The 16,432-nt window shown below is 57.6% G+C and overlaps 1 protein-coding gene across 2 annotated transcripts in view; it reads left to right on the top strand.

Moving 5' to 3' along the window:
- LOC122382936 (band 4.1-like protein 5) overlaps positions 1-16,432 on the top strand; it is a 47,971-nt gene that overhangs the window by 21,814 nt on the left and 9,725 nt on the right. For both annotated transcript variants that reach the window (XM_043368908.1, XM_043368909.1), the window contains exons 7-12: positions 12,268-12,355; positions 12,821-12,909; positions 13,521-13,622; positions 14,140-14,277; positions 14,859-15,226; positions 16,071-16,235. In XM_043368908.1, the coding sequence (XP_043224843.1) occupies positions 12,268-12,355; positions 12,821-12,909; positions 13,521-13,622; positions 14,140-14,277; positions 14,859-15,226; positions 16,071-16,235 (950 nt within the window). The remainder of the gene's footprint in view (positions 1-12,267; positions 12,356-12,820; positions 12,910-13,520; positions 13,623-14,139; positions 14,278-14,858; positions 15,227-16,070; positions 16,236-16,432) is intronic.

Raw genomic sequence — 16,432 nt, 5'->3', positions numbered from 1 at the left:
TCAAAGTTTGCTTGAAAAAAAATCAACATCTAATTATGTTTCTGTGTGAATGTTCCTGGTGAAGCACATGAATCGGTAGATGGTTGCTGAAATACACGCACCGATAGGACTGAACCTCAGCAATGGGAGTAAAAACAAAGACTTACGCCATAAGCACCTTCATGTCATTAACCCTCGCCCGTATTGGTATTTTGCTAGCCGCGAACGTAGGTCGGGTCAGGTCAGGTCAGGCCAACCAGTCCTGCCGGGTATTTATAATTAATAGGTGTCAACCGCCAGTGACAGCTTCGTTGCATGTTACGAAGGCACCAAAGGCACGAAGGAAATCAGCTCCAAAAACTAGCCTGGAAGCATGTAACACTAAAAAAGGTGAACCGAGGTCATCAAAGGTCATTGAACTGACCTGACCTTCAAGTGATCTTGACACCGACCATAATGCATGGGACCAACATCATAATATCACATGTTTAGACGCTTGAAACCACGAAAAGACTGCAAACGCGCGGCTAATGCAAGCAAACATACGCCCAATCGCGCTTCCGGCCAAACATGGTCTCGAGAAATAGGTCACAGGTCAATGGTCATTAGGGTCAGGGTCGTGAAATTTAATGGGTATGTGTAAAATAGATAAACTCGAGGGTACTGAAAGTTTCGTCGTGATCGGCCGCTTTTTACATGAGCTTTTTGCGAAAAACCGAGAGGGGTCCTTTCGACCCCCACCCTCACCCCCTATATGGGCGAGGGTTGAAAAATTGTCAAGATTTATTCATTGGCGACCGTATTCTGCAATATAACAAGTCAGAAATACAGCTGTTGAGCCATCCGCGTAACGTTACGGAGCCGCCGCCGCGCCCACCCTGTAGCCGGACCTCCCCGGGCGGGCCAACCCGATACGTTCAAAGCTGAGCCAAAGGCCGGGGGGCAGGTTGGGGCAGGGTTTCTCGAATGGATCATGTCCAGAAAAGTGTGGCGAATCTTCTCATGGTAGATTTGGCGTGGAGGTTTTTGGCCATTTTCTTATATCTCTACGTTTTTAAGATGGACAGTATTTTCAGGGGATGTTTGAAAAGGTCATTTTCAAATGAGCATAACTCATCGGTTAGTCCAAGGATACCTATAGAATTCGGGTATACTATCAAATATAGGCTCAGTAGTCATATGCCACTCCAATTATTTCCAAACCTTTCCGACAATTACGCCAAAATGTGTTGTAAACATGACGCGGGTTTTCGACGATTTCAGCACAGCCGGGACCGGCATTGCGTATGTCCACTTTAGCTAGCTTTTTGGACACCGAAAGGAAGACATTGAACCAAAGTATTGTGATATTGGCATACTTTGGACAATTTCCTATCGACTGATAGTTATAAAAAGTCAAAGTTCCAAAATTCGTTTTTTGATTAAATTCGCGCTAATCTGGCGTTTGGCCACACTGTGCGCTGGGCGAACCGGCGATGTGGGCGGGCCTCGCCGGAAACCGAGCCGGGAAGAGGAGCGACAGTGGGAGGTGGAATAGACAAACGGAACACGCCCCGAGGCTGGCTGATAGTGGATGGGCAGGCGGTGTACCGTACACGGCTCAGGCTGAGCAGAACTAAGCCGGCCCGTTGAGCTGGGTATATCCGCAGTGTTAGTGTGTCCGGTTTGGTGCCGCGCGGTGCTGACTACTGGCCGGCCGAGTTGTCAGCTCCGTTGCAGTGGAGTGCGGGCCGGCCGGCGCGGTGAGTGGTTGGTCGGTCGGTCTGTCGGGCCGGGCCGGGGCGGTCCGACCGGGACCGTTACTCGGCCGACGGGCGCCGCCAGCCCGGCTGCCGCAGCTCGCCACGCCGGCTGCGGTGGGTACCGCATCATCGGCGGCATGGGCACCGGTTACACGGATGCCGAGCATTCCGGCACGATGCACACCGCTGCCAGCCGTCTGCCGACAGTTTATCGTCGGTGCCTTCGGCACTCAATGACGGCCAAGCTGCCTTGCTGTCAGGTTTCAGACAGACAGTTTCTGTCTGACAGTGTCTGGTGCTTACACTGGTTAAGGCTCGAGACTACTTACCACGGCAGACTCTATTAGGCCGTTCTGTTACCGCCGGCAGCTCCCAGTGCCGGCCCCTGACTCGCCATCCGGTGTCTGACCCCGGCGCCTCCCGCTGACACCAGCAGCGCACCAATTGTTGTGTAAATCCCGACCCGTTTCATCGCTGGCACGCCGCCTCTCTCTGCCGCTGGCCCAGCAGCCCCAGTCAGCTGATCGTCGGGCGACAGCTCGTCATTGACCGATTGTATACCGTCCGCCCCGCGTCCCTTCCACCCCGACACCGGCCTGACGCTAACGTGACCCCGTGTCGAGGGAACGACTGCCGTTTGTCTGTGGAGCGGACGGTCCGCCTACACCGGACGGCGTGCGTAAACACGGGCTGATTCAGAGCTGAGTGGCTGTGTCAACTGAGCTGACCCGGATGGGTCCTCTCGCAGGCCGCGCTGATGTCACCTGAGTGACGGCTGGTGACTGCTTCACGGTGATCTACATTTTATTTTGTTAATTGGCTCATGCATACTTTTTCCGAGTTTTTTTTTCGGTTGTATAGTCCCCAAGCTACAATGCTGGAAACACAATCACAGCTATGGTGCGTATTTATCTTAAGCAATCTGCGGCGGTAGGTACTGTTCAAGTTACAGCCTCTGTGAGGTTCATTAGCACGTGTTGCGCCCGGTATCGACGCTCGGCGTCGTCATTCCAGGTCGTTGCCTGGTCGGATGTCCTTCCGTCGGGCGGCCTTTCGGTCGCTCGGTCGAACATCCGGCGCATGTTTGGCTTGTAGGTATGACGCCCCCTACCGACGCCGACCCCGCCCTGGTGTCATTGTGACATCAGCCACCCGCAAATGTGGCGAAATGCTGCAAATTACCGGCCGAGGTTTTCATGCATACGGACAGAAAAACAGGTGGGCCAAGTGCTATTGTTAACGCTGTTTAAGCTAGTTTAGCTTGTAAATGGATATATAAGACTGCTTTTAACTGATAACGAGAAGTACCAATGTAATTATAGTGCTTACTTTTTGTCTATCCAGCGTGCGGAAGGGTCACCATAGCCCGTGTTGCCTGGCTGGCTGGGCGTTGGACATGGTCGGCCGCTCGGGTACGGTGGGGTAGGGGAGCGCTCCTGTGGCACGTGGCATGTCCTGTCCGCCCCCTCTGGTGGGCTGTATCGATTATTGGCGCCGTCTGGTCGGCAGGTAATGCAGTATTACTGTACCCGGCCCGGCACCGCGGTCAGAATTGATTGGGTGTCACGCAAACCAGCGGTGGGGTGGCTAGCTACGGACTCGTGAGGCGAGGTCCCGTGAGGCAAAATCCTGCTACTGGTGATGGACAGTGAGTTTTGAGTCCCCTGAGGCCTGGCCTGTGGGCGGACTGATGATGCTCACAAGTGTGTGAGCTTCGGAAATCGCCCGCGGCTGGGCGAGGAGTCCAGTAAATCATTTGCGTCCGTAGTCGCATGTCTCGGGAGAGATCGGTCAAAGGCCGTTAGTGACAGGCCACATCAAAACCATCAAATAGTTACTCGTGTCGTGGTCCTCTTCGAACATTTATCACTGCACGTCGTTATTAAATCGACCATTCGGAGATGAACACAAACAAACTCTCGGCGTACTGTCCGGCGTTCCACGGGCGTGGGCGCCGTCAACGTCCATCTGTGATCACTGGAGCAGGACAATAACGGACGGTAATGACCGATCGGCGACAATGGCCGCTGTGTGTCTCGGTACAGGTGCTGGGTTTCGAATGGCTCCTCTTCAGGTCGTGGGGATGAAATTCCACCCCGCGCCCAACCTGTTGCTGTCTGTATCAATCCGTCCCGGACTTGGGTGTCCCGTCCCGTCAATCCGTCCCGGACTTGGGTGTCCCGTCCCGTCAATCCGTCCCGGACTTGGGTGTCCCGTCCCGTCAATCCGTCCCGGACTTGGGTGTCCCGTCTCGTCTGACGTCGATCTAACGAATGCCCTCTATTTCCTGTCGCCGGGTCTCTCATGTGTCGCGTCACCTGTCTGTTTTTCTCTCGGTTCTCGGTACGGGCGTAGGGTTGGTCTTATGTCGCCGCCTGTCGCTCTATTTTCGCTCGGCGCTGAAGTGTCCCGAATCACGTCCAGCGCCGCGGGTGCTCCGGCCGTCCGTCCGTCTGCCTGTCTCATCCTCGGCGGGACTGCTCATTCTGTATGGAGCACAGGTCGGCACTGATTGGAGTCTCTTTACAGCGGCTCTCGGCGGCCGCCGCACCACGCGGTCGGCCCGGCCCGGTCGGTCGGTCCGACCGGCCCGTTTAAAATGAGGCCGTGCATTCCAGTGGCACTTCCCGCTGCCCGCCTCTGCCTCCATACAGGCCTGCCGGTCTCTGAGTCCTGCCGGTAGCCTTGCACAGCGCCGGACTGGGAAATTTGTGGGGACTTGCCGGAGACGCGGGCGGTGCCGCTGCGGTCACGGACAACCTGGCGTACCGGGTTGTCGGGGTCGGGAGGAGGAGGTGGAAGCAGAGGCGGGGTGGGGAGAGAGGCGGCCAGGCACGTCCGTCCGACCTCTCGGTACAGACCACCCGGATCTATAGGTGCTGGCCGTGCGGCGTCGCTCGGTTCTGGAGCTCAAAGCATGCTTCCTTGAACCTAACTGAGCGCCTCACAAAGGGGAAGGAAGCTGACACGGCGCTGATTGTCTAGGCGTCGTCTACGATAGCGTCAGTGACGATGACAATGCGTTAGTCGCCTCCGCACGCTCCCCGCCACCGGGAGGCGTTGACCTGGGCGGGGGTGCGTAACAGACAACAGCGCGGTGCCGCTCTGCTTGGTACGCCGCTCCGCCCGTGCTACCGTCTCTCTCGGGCAGCGGCGGCGGGCGGGCAGAGCGGAGCGGAGCGGTTGGTAGGCAGACCGGCCCGGGCGCGGCGGCTGGCTGCAGACGGCGAGATGGCCCACCTGACCCACTGACGGGCGGAGCTGGTCCGGGTAGAGGGCCCGTGATGGAGGAGGTCGGGTGTGGAGAGGGTGGCGGAGGGGACAGGTGCGTCTCGTGGATGTTTGGCACGGTTTGAATGCGTAATGGGTGGGAGGACGACTTTCAGGCGGAGCTGGTCTGCTCGCTTGTAAATGTGCATTTTCCATTTTGGGGATTGATTCAGGTAGAATGAGGTTCCCCTGTTGCTGTGGAGTGGTAGGGCCGAGGCCATGGTATTGCGACGTGCACAGCTCACGGGCCAAGGTCCCTCTGCACGGTGTGCTGGCTGGGTACGACGCCACTCGGTGCCACCCTCCGGCGGGGACCGTGAGACTGTGCTGCGGCGGCCAATATCGCACGCGCCTCGCTCGGACCGTGGGACAGACGACGGCCGCCGGCAGCGGTATCCACTGTCGGACCCGTGCCGAGCGGCAACACGCCGAGACCGGCCGGTCAGACGGCATCGCCGGCCCAGCCGGGGGTCGCCCGGCCGCCGGTCACGGACCGGTCTGTGGAACGCCCAGTGCTGGCCACTTGCTGGTCTGTGGTCGGGTCAGTACTGGTCAGCGTTCACCGGCCGACCTATGCTCCGGCTGGTCCATTCTATCCTGTCTGTAGTGCGTCTAATCTAAGGTCCATGCCCATTGATTGTTGCAGAATGGTCTACGGTCCATCCGAATGGCCAGTAATGTCGGCCTGTGTTTATAGCGCTCCAGAGCTGGGGACATGCACCAGTTGCATGCTTAGACCACTTTGCTGGGGAGACCCCTGAACATCCAGAGCTCTTGAGGAACTCGTGTAGCTCCCGTTTTTATGAGGCAGGCCACGTGCGCTGGCGAGCTCAAACGGTTCAAGTAGTCCGTGCCCCGTGTCTGACACGAGCCTCATCCAAAACTGGTCGGTCAGCCTGTCTACGATGCTCCCCGCTTGCTTAGAACTAGGTCATCCTTCTCCTTTGTGCAGGACGGGGTCACCTTTATGCAGTGGTGGGGACCCGTCCCTGCACCGATGTGCGCCAGCCGCCGTGCTCGTTTCCCGGAAACGAAGCGCGGAGGATCGGCGGCAGCACGGCTGTAAAAATGCCGGGCGCGTCCCTCTGACGGCCGCGGACTCTTGTGCCGCGGCGGCTGCAGCCGGGCTGCGCCGCTCAGTGCCGGTGAGCGGAGATCCATCACTGTTCAGCCTCGGGCTGACGAATGTCGCCGCGACACGGGCGGGGCGGGGCGCCGCTCAGGGAGCCAGGTCGGATGGGCCTCGCCTGCCAGCCGGCCGGTGTGAGCTATGAGCTGATGTCACACGGTGAGTCAGCCCCCCGGCGGCGGCGCGGCGTCGATCTGGAGCGCTATGGGGGCGGCGGACGACGGGGGACCTGTTGTGACGGCCGTCCGCCGCTCGGAGATCGGCCCTGGCCCCGGCCCGGGACGGTGAAGGTGGGGGCGTGGTCGACCAGCAGCGGGCGCGGTCTGTTTTGCCGCAGAGCCTGACCCGGTGTGGTCAGAAGTGAGCCGGGTGACCGTCCACAGTCCGGTGGTATGCCGTGGGCCGGCCGGGCGGAGATGCCGGCAGTCTCGGCCTTATATGGTGGGCGGGCCGTGCACGGGAGTGGAGCACTGGCCCACGGAGCGAGCGGCGGAGGAGGCCGGCCGATCCCCGCCCCTCTGTCCGCGGCGGCTGGCGGAGCGGCAAGGAAACCCTACTGCCGGCCGCGACACACCGGCTTCCCGGACCGTCCGAGCTGGAAAGACTGGTGGTGGTGGGGTTTGGGAGACAACCCGATGGTGCCACGGATATGAGGAGGCCCCGTATGTATGGCCGTGTTGCCACGACCCGTTTGAGCCGAGGACAGGTGTACCAGGTGTGGAATATCCGCCCCGATCTCGGGTGGCTTGATAGTGATACCCCAGCTGCGCAGTGTGCACCTGCTCATACTGGTTCCAACTACACATGGAGCATGCCGGGGAGAGGATATCGCTCGACCTCAGTAAGCTCGGCATTAGGCATGGTGAGCCCGATAGTGCTTATTTCATGGCTGTAAAAGTCTAACCATTGCTTGGTATTCCTTGAAGACGTTACTTGAGCTTATTATTGGTCCGTTTTAGATAAACGGTATTATGATGATTCCTAAATGCCCACCTCCGTCAACAGTATTCTACGTCGAACCGCTAATACGCCCGGTAACTAATTGATACCTGTCGGTCGGTGGGGCTGCCTCAAAAGTGGCAGGTCTAGCGTACCGCGCCGCGCCGCGTCGGCCGGTCCGACCGCACCGCTCGAGCCGCCCGGGCCGCCGCTCGGTTCTCATTTCGAGGCCGGCGGCCGGTCAGCTGACTGCGGAGAGCGACCTCTGGCGACCCTAACTGTACCGTGCTGCGGTGACTGTGGTCAGGTGGGACTCAGACTGGGGGCGGGTCGGGGCGGCCCTGACCGACGCCAGCCCCCGGCCAGAGCCGCAGGGGCACGCGGACCGCAGGTGGACGGGACGCGGCCGTGGTCAGATTTGCGCCATCGAGCTGTGTGACATGACCTCGGAGTGTGCGACTTCGCAGAGCGGTCTGCCATGGTCACACAGAATCTTATTTGCCTAGCGGCCGCCCCCCGGTACACCTGTCCTCAGCGGGATTTATGACAGGACTGTGGCTCTCTGCTCACCTAAGGGTCAGACAGGTGCAGAGTTTGTCAATGGGAGATCCCCCGCTGACATGGCAGAACATCGCCATTCTGCCGCACTACCACACTGATATACCACCTTGTCTCGCCGGACTGAGCTATAATCGTTCTGACGTGTTTGGCTTCATCCGTACCCCGGATGGTGACGCGGCGCTGGTTCCCAGCTCAACTATGGCGTGGCTTCAGTTTTTGGGCCGTCTATTGTCTACGCTACAGCTCATGTGTCTGAGCATGGTTTAGACTTAAGAGTCCGTGGTCGCTCGCTGTGAGCCCGAGCCGGAAGGCTGGTGCCGCCTGGCCGTGTCGCCGCTGTTGTACGCCGGCTGTGTCACCGGAGCCGCGGTGTCGGTGGTAATCGGAGACGGCCGGCGCCGCCCCGCCGTGTACGGTCGACGGGGCGCACCGCGGCGTCGGGACCGGGTCACACCGCTGTGCTAGGCCCGACGTTAGCGGTGGTAACTCGCAGTATCATATCTACTGGCTGGGGCTTCGCACATGTCACATATGGTACGCTGATCATAACGATAAACTGGTCATGATGTGCAGGGTTGGACCTAACCAGTGTCCAGGCCTAATGACTGGGTCGTTTTTTCACACATATCTCATGATCTCATATAGCCCTAATTGCGCGTCCTTCCCGCACCCAGGGCCAATGCAGCTGGACGACAGGAAGGGGCAGAGCAGGGTCGCCTAGCGTCGTGTCCCAGGGGTCCGGGTGTGCTGGGGATGGGGGTAAGGGCAGATGTACCGGACTCGGTGGCGCAGTAACATGTGCGCCACATGTCACATGTCTCCGGTGGGAGTCGTGTGAGATCTACCGGCCGACTCAAGGATAACCCCTATGTGACGGTGTTCCACCTGCTAACAACTGAACGAAACAAGCGAGTGGTCGGACTTCGCTACCGCTGTGTGCCGTGCATTTGCATTTGTCACAGTCATGGGTTGACGAAAGCAGGAAAACAATGAAGCTGAGTTTTTGGAACCTTTCGCTGCGCCGCGGTGGGTTTGGCCTTGCCAGTAGCGCAGGAAGCAGTTGTCTGAGGTCTATCTTTACATCGTTTTGGGAGCGGCTGTCTGGGTGCCGTCGTGGCCGGTGGTGTCATCGATGAACGGAGGCTGACGCGTGGTGACGTGTGTTCCTTTGTGACACTTGGCATGACATTGATGGCATAGATGCGCCAGGCTTCATCACGATGCATCGCACACCAACTTATCACATTCTGTCCAAAAGTATATGACCGGATAACCATTTTGAGTCCTTGTGTCACCGTTTCTTGGCTTTCCAACAACGACATCCTGGAAGAACACTTTCTCGGTCTCAGCCGGGATCCATGGATAAGCGAAACGACAGTGAATGGATCATGCGCTTGGATGCGCACTTGCAGTGCTGCTAAGTTTGCCGCCCATACAATGTGCCGTCTGTGACTCAGTGTTGATAAATGCGACGACCGTTAGTTCAGTGAATGAATGCCTTCATGTGGTACTCATGTGAGCAGTGCGACCACGGTCGGTGGGATAGGTTTGGTATGACCGCTATCTGTGACCGGTGCGCTGTGACCGGTCCATCTGACCTCAGTGACGTCACCTGTCTGACGTCACCTGGGCTTGGCGGCAGGCAGCAGGCCGGCCGAACCTCTAGCTGAAGCGGAACGGGCTGACCGCTCCCGGCGTGTGTACTGTGTAGGGACTTGCCGGTCGAGTTTGCATATCGGAGCGAGCATCTCCCGCCGGTCTGCCGGGGAGAGCTTAGCTGGCGGCCGGCGGCGGCGGCTCGGTCAGACACAGACAACGGTCTGCCTGCTGGAACGGGCATGGCCGGCGGGCTCGGTTTGACACGGACAATGCTCTGTCTGTCGAATAAGACATGGCCGACGAGACGGGACTTTGATCAGACATCGGTCTGTCAGCTAGAACGGACTTCCTCTTGCAGTGGAAGCTAACGGAGCTAGTGAGCACGGGTCAGACACCAGTTTATAGTCGATACGATCACGCTCCTGCTGGTCGTGCGGCGGACGGAAGTCAGATGGACGGCTCGGCTGGGCGGGAGGCGCTCCTGGTTTAGTACAGGCCTGATGGCTCTCAGAATGGCAGGCGAGTGTAACCACAATCATCCGGTCGACCGGCTCCAAGTGTGACTGGGGTCTTTGGCCAGCCTCAACAGCAAACAAACTCGACCTGGAGGAGTGGCCGCTAGACTGGCCTAGAGTGCCGCGAGGCGGACGTCTCTGTAGGACTCGAGTGGTGACACGCACCGGCGTCTTTGGTCGTGACCAGGATGGTGGCGGGCGCAGACGAACAATTGGAGTTGTGTTGACGGATGACAATGTTTTCGTTCTTGAAGACTTTAAACCGACATCGTGCTGAGAAATATGTGGTGTCCTAAGTTGCTCTAAAATTATCAAGAGCTTCCTGAGGCCATCGTTGTTGTCCTGTATGCCTGATGCCCTGTCTTATTTTTTCTACCTCCCTGCCATCACCGGCAGTGATGGGGTTAGTGAAATATGTGCCCGTTCCGCGCTGTGCGGGCATGCCCTGTCTTTTCCGACCTCCCTACCTTTACTGGCAGTGTTGGAGTTGGTGAAATAGTGTGCTCGTTCCGCGCACCATCATTACCGTCGCGATTTGACGCCGCTGTCGTTATGGACCGCCATCATGGAGTCTGGCCCAAAGCGAGGGATGTGCCCTGTCCGCCACGACGCGTGAAGTTCGCCATTTGCCACGCTGCCGGTCGGACGAGCCAGCCGGGCTGATGCGTGGATGACGTGTGCGAGGCCAAGACGACGACACGGAGGGTGGTCTGGTCCCGTTCTGCTTCTTAAACCCACTTCTTGATGGTGGTTAATGGTATGATTTGTTGTCATTAGTCGATTGAAATAGTGCATTTTGAAGTTGTGTGGTAAACCTGTCTAGTTCCGGGGGATGTTTATGGGGCTGATGTAGATACCAGTCAGAAGGCGGAGTCGATGCCCTTTTCATGCTTCGTTTCCTTCTCCTCGAACCCGTTTTCCGTGCCGTTCTTGACTCGGCCGCCCTGCGTCCTGTTGATGTCCTATTGTTTGTAGTCGGCTGCCGCGGCTTCCTGCGCCGTCCGGCGGCCGTCTCCGTGACGCGTCACGTCACGTCGTTACGCTCCGTGACGGCGCGCCGCCCGTTCCGCCGTCGGCCCTGCCTCCCTGACGGCGGGTCGAGTCGTGCGGCCGATTCATTACCGAGCTGCGGGCACGAACGGCGGGGCTAAGGAGGTAGACTGGTGGAACACGAGCTCTAACGCGCTGCCGCTGTAGGGTCCCGGGACGGGGAATCATGTGGCATGGTCTACTTTAGGTCTATAGGATCCTGATGTGGTTTCTTTGCGAGGGCAGTGTTGCTTGGGCAAGAGCTCTCTATGGAGATTTGATGTGCGAATATTAGTATCCATACGTAACACAGGTCTGCATGATTTCTGGTTACCCGGTTTCCCTGCTTGTATCCGCCAATGCTGGTTTTGACTGCTGAAGTATGCTTTGCTGTCACAGTGCAACATCAATACGCGATTTTGGGATCGGGCACAATAATGATATATGTAGCTCCGGTCCTGCGACGCTACCGGAAGGCGGTTCTGTTTTCCTCGCGTGCCGGTCGCCTGGAGCCCCGCCCTCGGCTGACGACCCGTCTCCGGTCGTTGCCAAGGTTGCGGCCGTCGAGCGCTCGGCCGACGCGGCTCTGTTGGTCCTCAGCCCTCGCCGTGCTGTCCGCGCACACAGCGGCCGGCGGCCGGTGACCGTCTCGGCCGTCAGCCGCTGTGCGCCGGCCGGCGGTCCGCCCGCCGGGCCTGTGCGGTGGCCGGTGGCCGGAGGCGGCTCCCACGGGTCGTCAGTACCCCGCTGGCACTTCGCCGCCGCCGCAGACGGGCCGATGGACGCCGGACGCGGCCGGAAGCGCACAGGCGGCGACACGCCCTGTGCCCCGCTCGCCGAGCCTCCGTGACATGAGATCGGACGCTGGGCAGGCATGGAGGAGGGCGAGGCATGGGTGACTGGGTGCGGCGACTATTTGATCATGAGGGCAGCCAGACGTTGTTTTCGGTTTTGATAAGAATCGCGTGGAGAGCGGAGCGCTTCCTATATATGGTAACATTGCCACCGCCCGTCTGTCTGCCTCGCGGGGCGCTCGTTGCAGCTGGGCTCCCGGACGCTCGGTGCACTGTCTGGAGAAACTGGTCGGCCGTCTGGCCGCTGACCGGCCCACTGACCGGGTCAGGCGGTCGGGTGGGATCGGACCACGCCCTCCGAGCGGCAGACTGGGCTGTCGGGCAGGTCTTATCATCATTATAGCCGCAACTGGACCTGTCTGAAGGGCCTGGGTTGGAATTTCATGGATAGTCTGCGAATTATGGCGCCTGAACACATCGGCATTGTTATGGAAAATTTACAGCAAATACGAGTAAAGGGCTGTGATTGAGTGTGCGTTCATGATTTTCCATAGTTTTGTTTTGTTGCAAAGTAATTTGCTTACCACTTTGCGTCTCTTGCAACACTGATTGTACGTCTTTGTCTCTGCTGCTACTTAACCCCAACTCCAACTTCAATCCAACCCCAAGGTTTATTATCATCTTAACCCGTCGTGTTTTGTGCGTTGCAGGGGACAGACTCCGGCCCAGGCAGAGTCCAACTTCCTGAACATCGTCAAATGGCTGGAGATGTACGGAGTCGACATGCACACAGTGCTGGTGAGTTGGGCCGGCTATACTATGCGATGTGATTGTGTTTTTCATGTTTTGTAACGGGGAGGTGACATTGTTTTTTTTTACCAAGTTCTTGTGTGCGTTTTTCGATTTTTGGTCTTCCCTTCACGATTCTAAATCATAAAAGTTTCCAGTTAATGTTTCAGAAATGCAGAGCTGAGGAAATGTAACAATAAAGCTACGAAAGCCTATGTATTGCCTATAATGTTTCATACCTTCTTGTCTTTCCTTCCACCGCTTATCAGTAAATTCCTCCAAAGGTCGAGCCAGGCGACTATCGCTTGTTTGTGTCACCAATACCAAACCCGGCTGACCGATGGCTGTTTATGTACCATTCCGCTCACTCTGGGAGCAAACCCAGGAGTGTTTGCGTTCCCAGCCCGTATTCATCGCTTGCTCACGTCCCCCGTGCCTCTCGTGGTAACCTTCGGCCTCCTTCTCCGCACACAGGGCAAGGACATGTCCGAGTACTCGCTCGGACTGACTCCGACCGGTATTCTGGTGTTTGAGGGTCAGCAGAAAATCGGCCTCTTCTTCTGGTGAGCGAGAAAATTCAGCGGGCGCTACTTGGTGGTCTGTTGAAGACGTCTATTGTGGCCTGTTTGGCATGGGCAGTGGGGCGGTGTTCATGTCCGTTGAGTCGTGACCCTTGGACCCGTGGCTCTTGATCCTTGGTGTAATTTTGCACCTACTCCTTGGTTACTGGATGAGTCGTGGTCCTTTCTCCATGGACCATGGTTCTTGGCCATAACCGGTACCTCGTGGGTGGGTCCTTGGTCTTTGGTCCGTGGTCCATGGGTGGGTCGTGGTTCGTGGTCCTTGATCCGTACCTCTGCGCCGCCGCTGTGCTCGGTGTTATCGGCACCTCCATCAGCCCGGTGCCAGCAGTTCACACGGCTGTCAGGGCCCCGTAATCGTGCGGATATGATCGGATTTGCGCTCTGTCTGATTGTGGCCACCCGTGTGTGAATGCCGCGCCGGAACGTATCCGTCGGCCTTGTACAGCATTCTTCACAGCACATTTAGTGTAGAGTTGTAATATGTCGCGGTGCTTTTTTGATCACAAGCAAGGATACTAACTAGGCTTTATTTATGTCGCGCTTCATCGCATTGCTCTCATGCTGACACGCTATGTGTGTTTCCCCATCAGGCCCAAGATTAACCGGCTTGACTTCAAGAAGAAGAAGCTGACGTTGGTGGTTGTGGAGGACGATGATGAGGGACGCGAGCAGGAGCACACATTCGTCTTCAGGTCAGCCTAGCCGCCGAACAGGGAGTGGGGTCGGAGTGGGAACGGGTAGAGGCTGGAACGGGGCAGTAGTGTGGTCACTAATCTGAGACTGGTTGGCTTGAACGGTGATGTAACTAAAGCTTGGAGCTGTCAAACAGAGGGCAGGGGGAGTGGCTTTGATTGAGTTTTGGACCCGGCCAATGAGATCCATGCGTGACGTGTTAAAAGAGCCATTCAGTGTGTCAGAGCGCGCCACTTAATTAGGAGTTAGTGCAGAAGCTGCGTTCTAAAGCTCAATTATCGTGCCATTTGAGTTGAGCAGCTGCCGAGATGTGTTGGTGCAGGCAGGTCTGCCAAGGTTTATTGAGGGTTAGGTCAGTTTCACACAGCCAAACTCGCTAGTTCAGCTACTCCCTCTGATAGTGTTAGTCTCAAAGAGGCCGTTTGAGACTCAAAATTATTTATTTAATGAAACAGTAAAATCAAGCGTGACAGTCTACCAGTGTATCGCTATAACCCAGCGAACTGTCTTCGGCAGGCTTTACAACAAGAAGGCGACGAAGCACCTGTGGAAGTGTGCCATTGAGCATCACGCCTTCTTCCGGCTGAAGGCGTCTTCCAAGGCGCCGAGCGCGCGCCAAAACTTCTTCCGCATGGGCTCGCGCTTCCGCTACAGGTGAGCCAACGGAGCCGGATGGAGCGGAGGAACGCTTACGTATCCGATTGGTGTGCGCATCATCACCTGTATTACTTTCTCGTGGCGCGAATAATGGTCCTGTGATGAGAAGAGACAATGCTGAGATTCATAAGACACGTGGCAGAGATTTCATTTTCAAAACTGCGTGATGCATCATGTGACAAAGCTGTCTTTTCTTTGTAAGAGAGAATGAAAGGTGCCATCCATTACGCTATGATGGAATGGTCTTGACGTAATGTCTTATCTATTGTTACTTTTACACGGTTTAAACCATTAGCGTTCTCTGGATGATTATTGAATGTCATGGACCCATTGGCGGATGGTGTGGTTCTCGTTGCGTCAGGCGATCAATCCGTGCGTAAATGCTCAGATGGCCGTGGGTAATGACTGAGCTCACCGCCTGTGAGCGTCGTGTAATTCTGACGTGACGTAGATAGTGTAACCGGCTGAGTGACCTCCGGTGACGTAGCTGTGCCTTCTCTCCCGTCCCGACATCGTTCACACGGCTCTGTGATGACCCTGTGTCGAGTCTGACCCCACCCCGCCCCTCCTGTCGCCAGCGGTCGCACCGAGTACCAGACCACCTACCAGAACCGGGCGCGGCGCACGGTACAGTTCGAACGGCGGCCCAGCAAACGCTACAGCGTTCGCGAGTCGCACATTATCCGGCAGAAGCTGAAACAGGAGAAGGCAGAACAGACGGGCGCCGGCGGAGAGTTGACCGGCGCGTCCACGGCGGCGCCCCAGCGCCAGAGCAGCGTCCAGGGAGCCGCGCATAAACCGGCCACCACCGCCGCGGCGGCCACGGCGTCCTCCAAACAGACCAACGGCACGGCCGGCTCGCTGAGCAAGCAGACCAACGCGGTGACCGCGGGCGGCACACTGCCGAAACAGACCAACTCGGCAGCGGCGGCCGCGCAGAAGTCAGGTGAGTGGGGACGGGGAGGTAGTTAGAGGGTAGGGCAAGCTCTAGGAACCACCGAGGGCTGTGGTCTGATTGCCTTTTGTGACATCCGTGCATGGGCGTTGTCTGCGCGGGGCGCTGCGGCAGCGGGTTTTCCCATTACCTATCGGTGGCCCAAGTAACGGCACCGGTGGTCTATTTTCGCTGTGCCGCGGCGGCTCCGGTCCGCCGCCAGTTTCTCACTGAAAACGGCGGCCCGTTTGCGGGAGGAGTTTTACTTTCGATTGCAACACCGGCTGGGTGTGAGTGCACACACGTACGGCCGTGCCGGGCGGCTGCAGGCTTACCGATACCGCGGCGGCCGCGCTGGCCTTGTTTTGTTCCCGTGCTATCGACGGCGGTGATCGGGGCCACGGCACGGCCGCCGAGCTGCGCCACACGTCGCACCGCGCCACTGATGTTACGTCAGTTCGGCTACCGTGCGGGCGGGACCGTGGCTGCAGGCCGTATCGCTCATCGTGATGGTACCAGACCGTGGAATCGGTCGAGATCCTTTCTAAGATATCCCGAACGGATGTTCTGTGATCCAGCGGTATAACTCCCTAGTTACATACGACTTCAAGCGCTTCTTATCTATCATGGCGTGCCGCCCGAATGGACTTCTTGTGGTTAATTTCTCACGACATCGTGTTTGAATTATATCTCAAACCATGCAATACTGTAGGCAACTCTGATCCAGCTCATGGTAACCGATGAGTCACCACATTCTACATATAATTATATATTAAACATATTATCTGTTTTTCTTCCCACAACTAGACGCCCCATCTCACCACTAACCCCTTCTCCCCCCCCCCCCCCCCCACAGCCGTCGGAGCGTCTGAGCAGCGCACGACAGCCTCCTCCGAGACCTCCCATCTGGATACCGCCGTAACCAGTCACCAGAGCAAGTCGGAGTCGACAGCCAACTCTGCCGCCTCAGCCAGCCCGGCGGGCGGGGACGCTACCGACGCGGCGCCCACCGGCGGAGCAGGTCAGGAAACGGGTCAGCGAGCGTGTGTGGCAGGGGATGAGTTTTGTAAGATGTCGTTATTAGCGCCTAATGGTATAGTTGGTTAGGGGATGCTTCTTTGGAGCGAGTTTAGGAATGTATTGACTTGTATTCATCACGTACTCATGTCTCTCTCCTTGTTGGAATCATAGCCGTCAGTAATACAGAAGGTCTAATTT

The sequence above is a fragment of the Amphibalanus amphitrite genome, unplaced genomic scaffold (genome assembly GCF_019059575.1).
Source record: "Amphibalanus amphitrite isolate SeventyFive unplaced genomic scaffold, NRLGWU_Aamphi_draft 000150F_arrow, whole genome shotgun sequence".
NCBI lineage: Eukaryota > Metazoa > Arthropoda > Thecostraca > Balanomorpha > Balanidae > Amphibalanus > Amphibalanus amphitrite.
The sequence above is the reverse complement of the archived record's forward strand: the minus strand, read 5'-3'. Positions and strand labels throughout refer to the sequence as shown.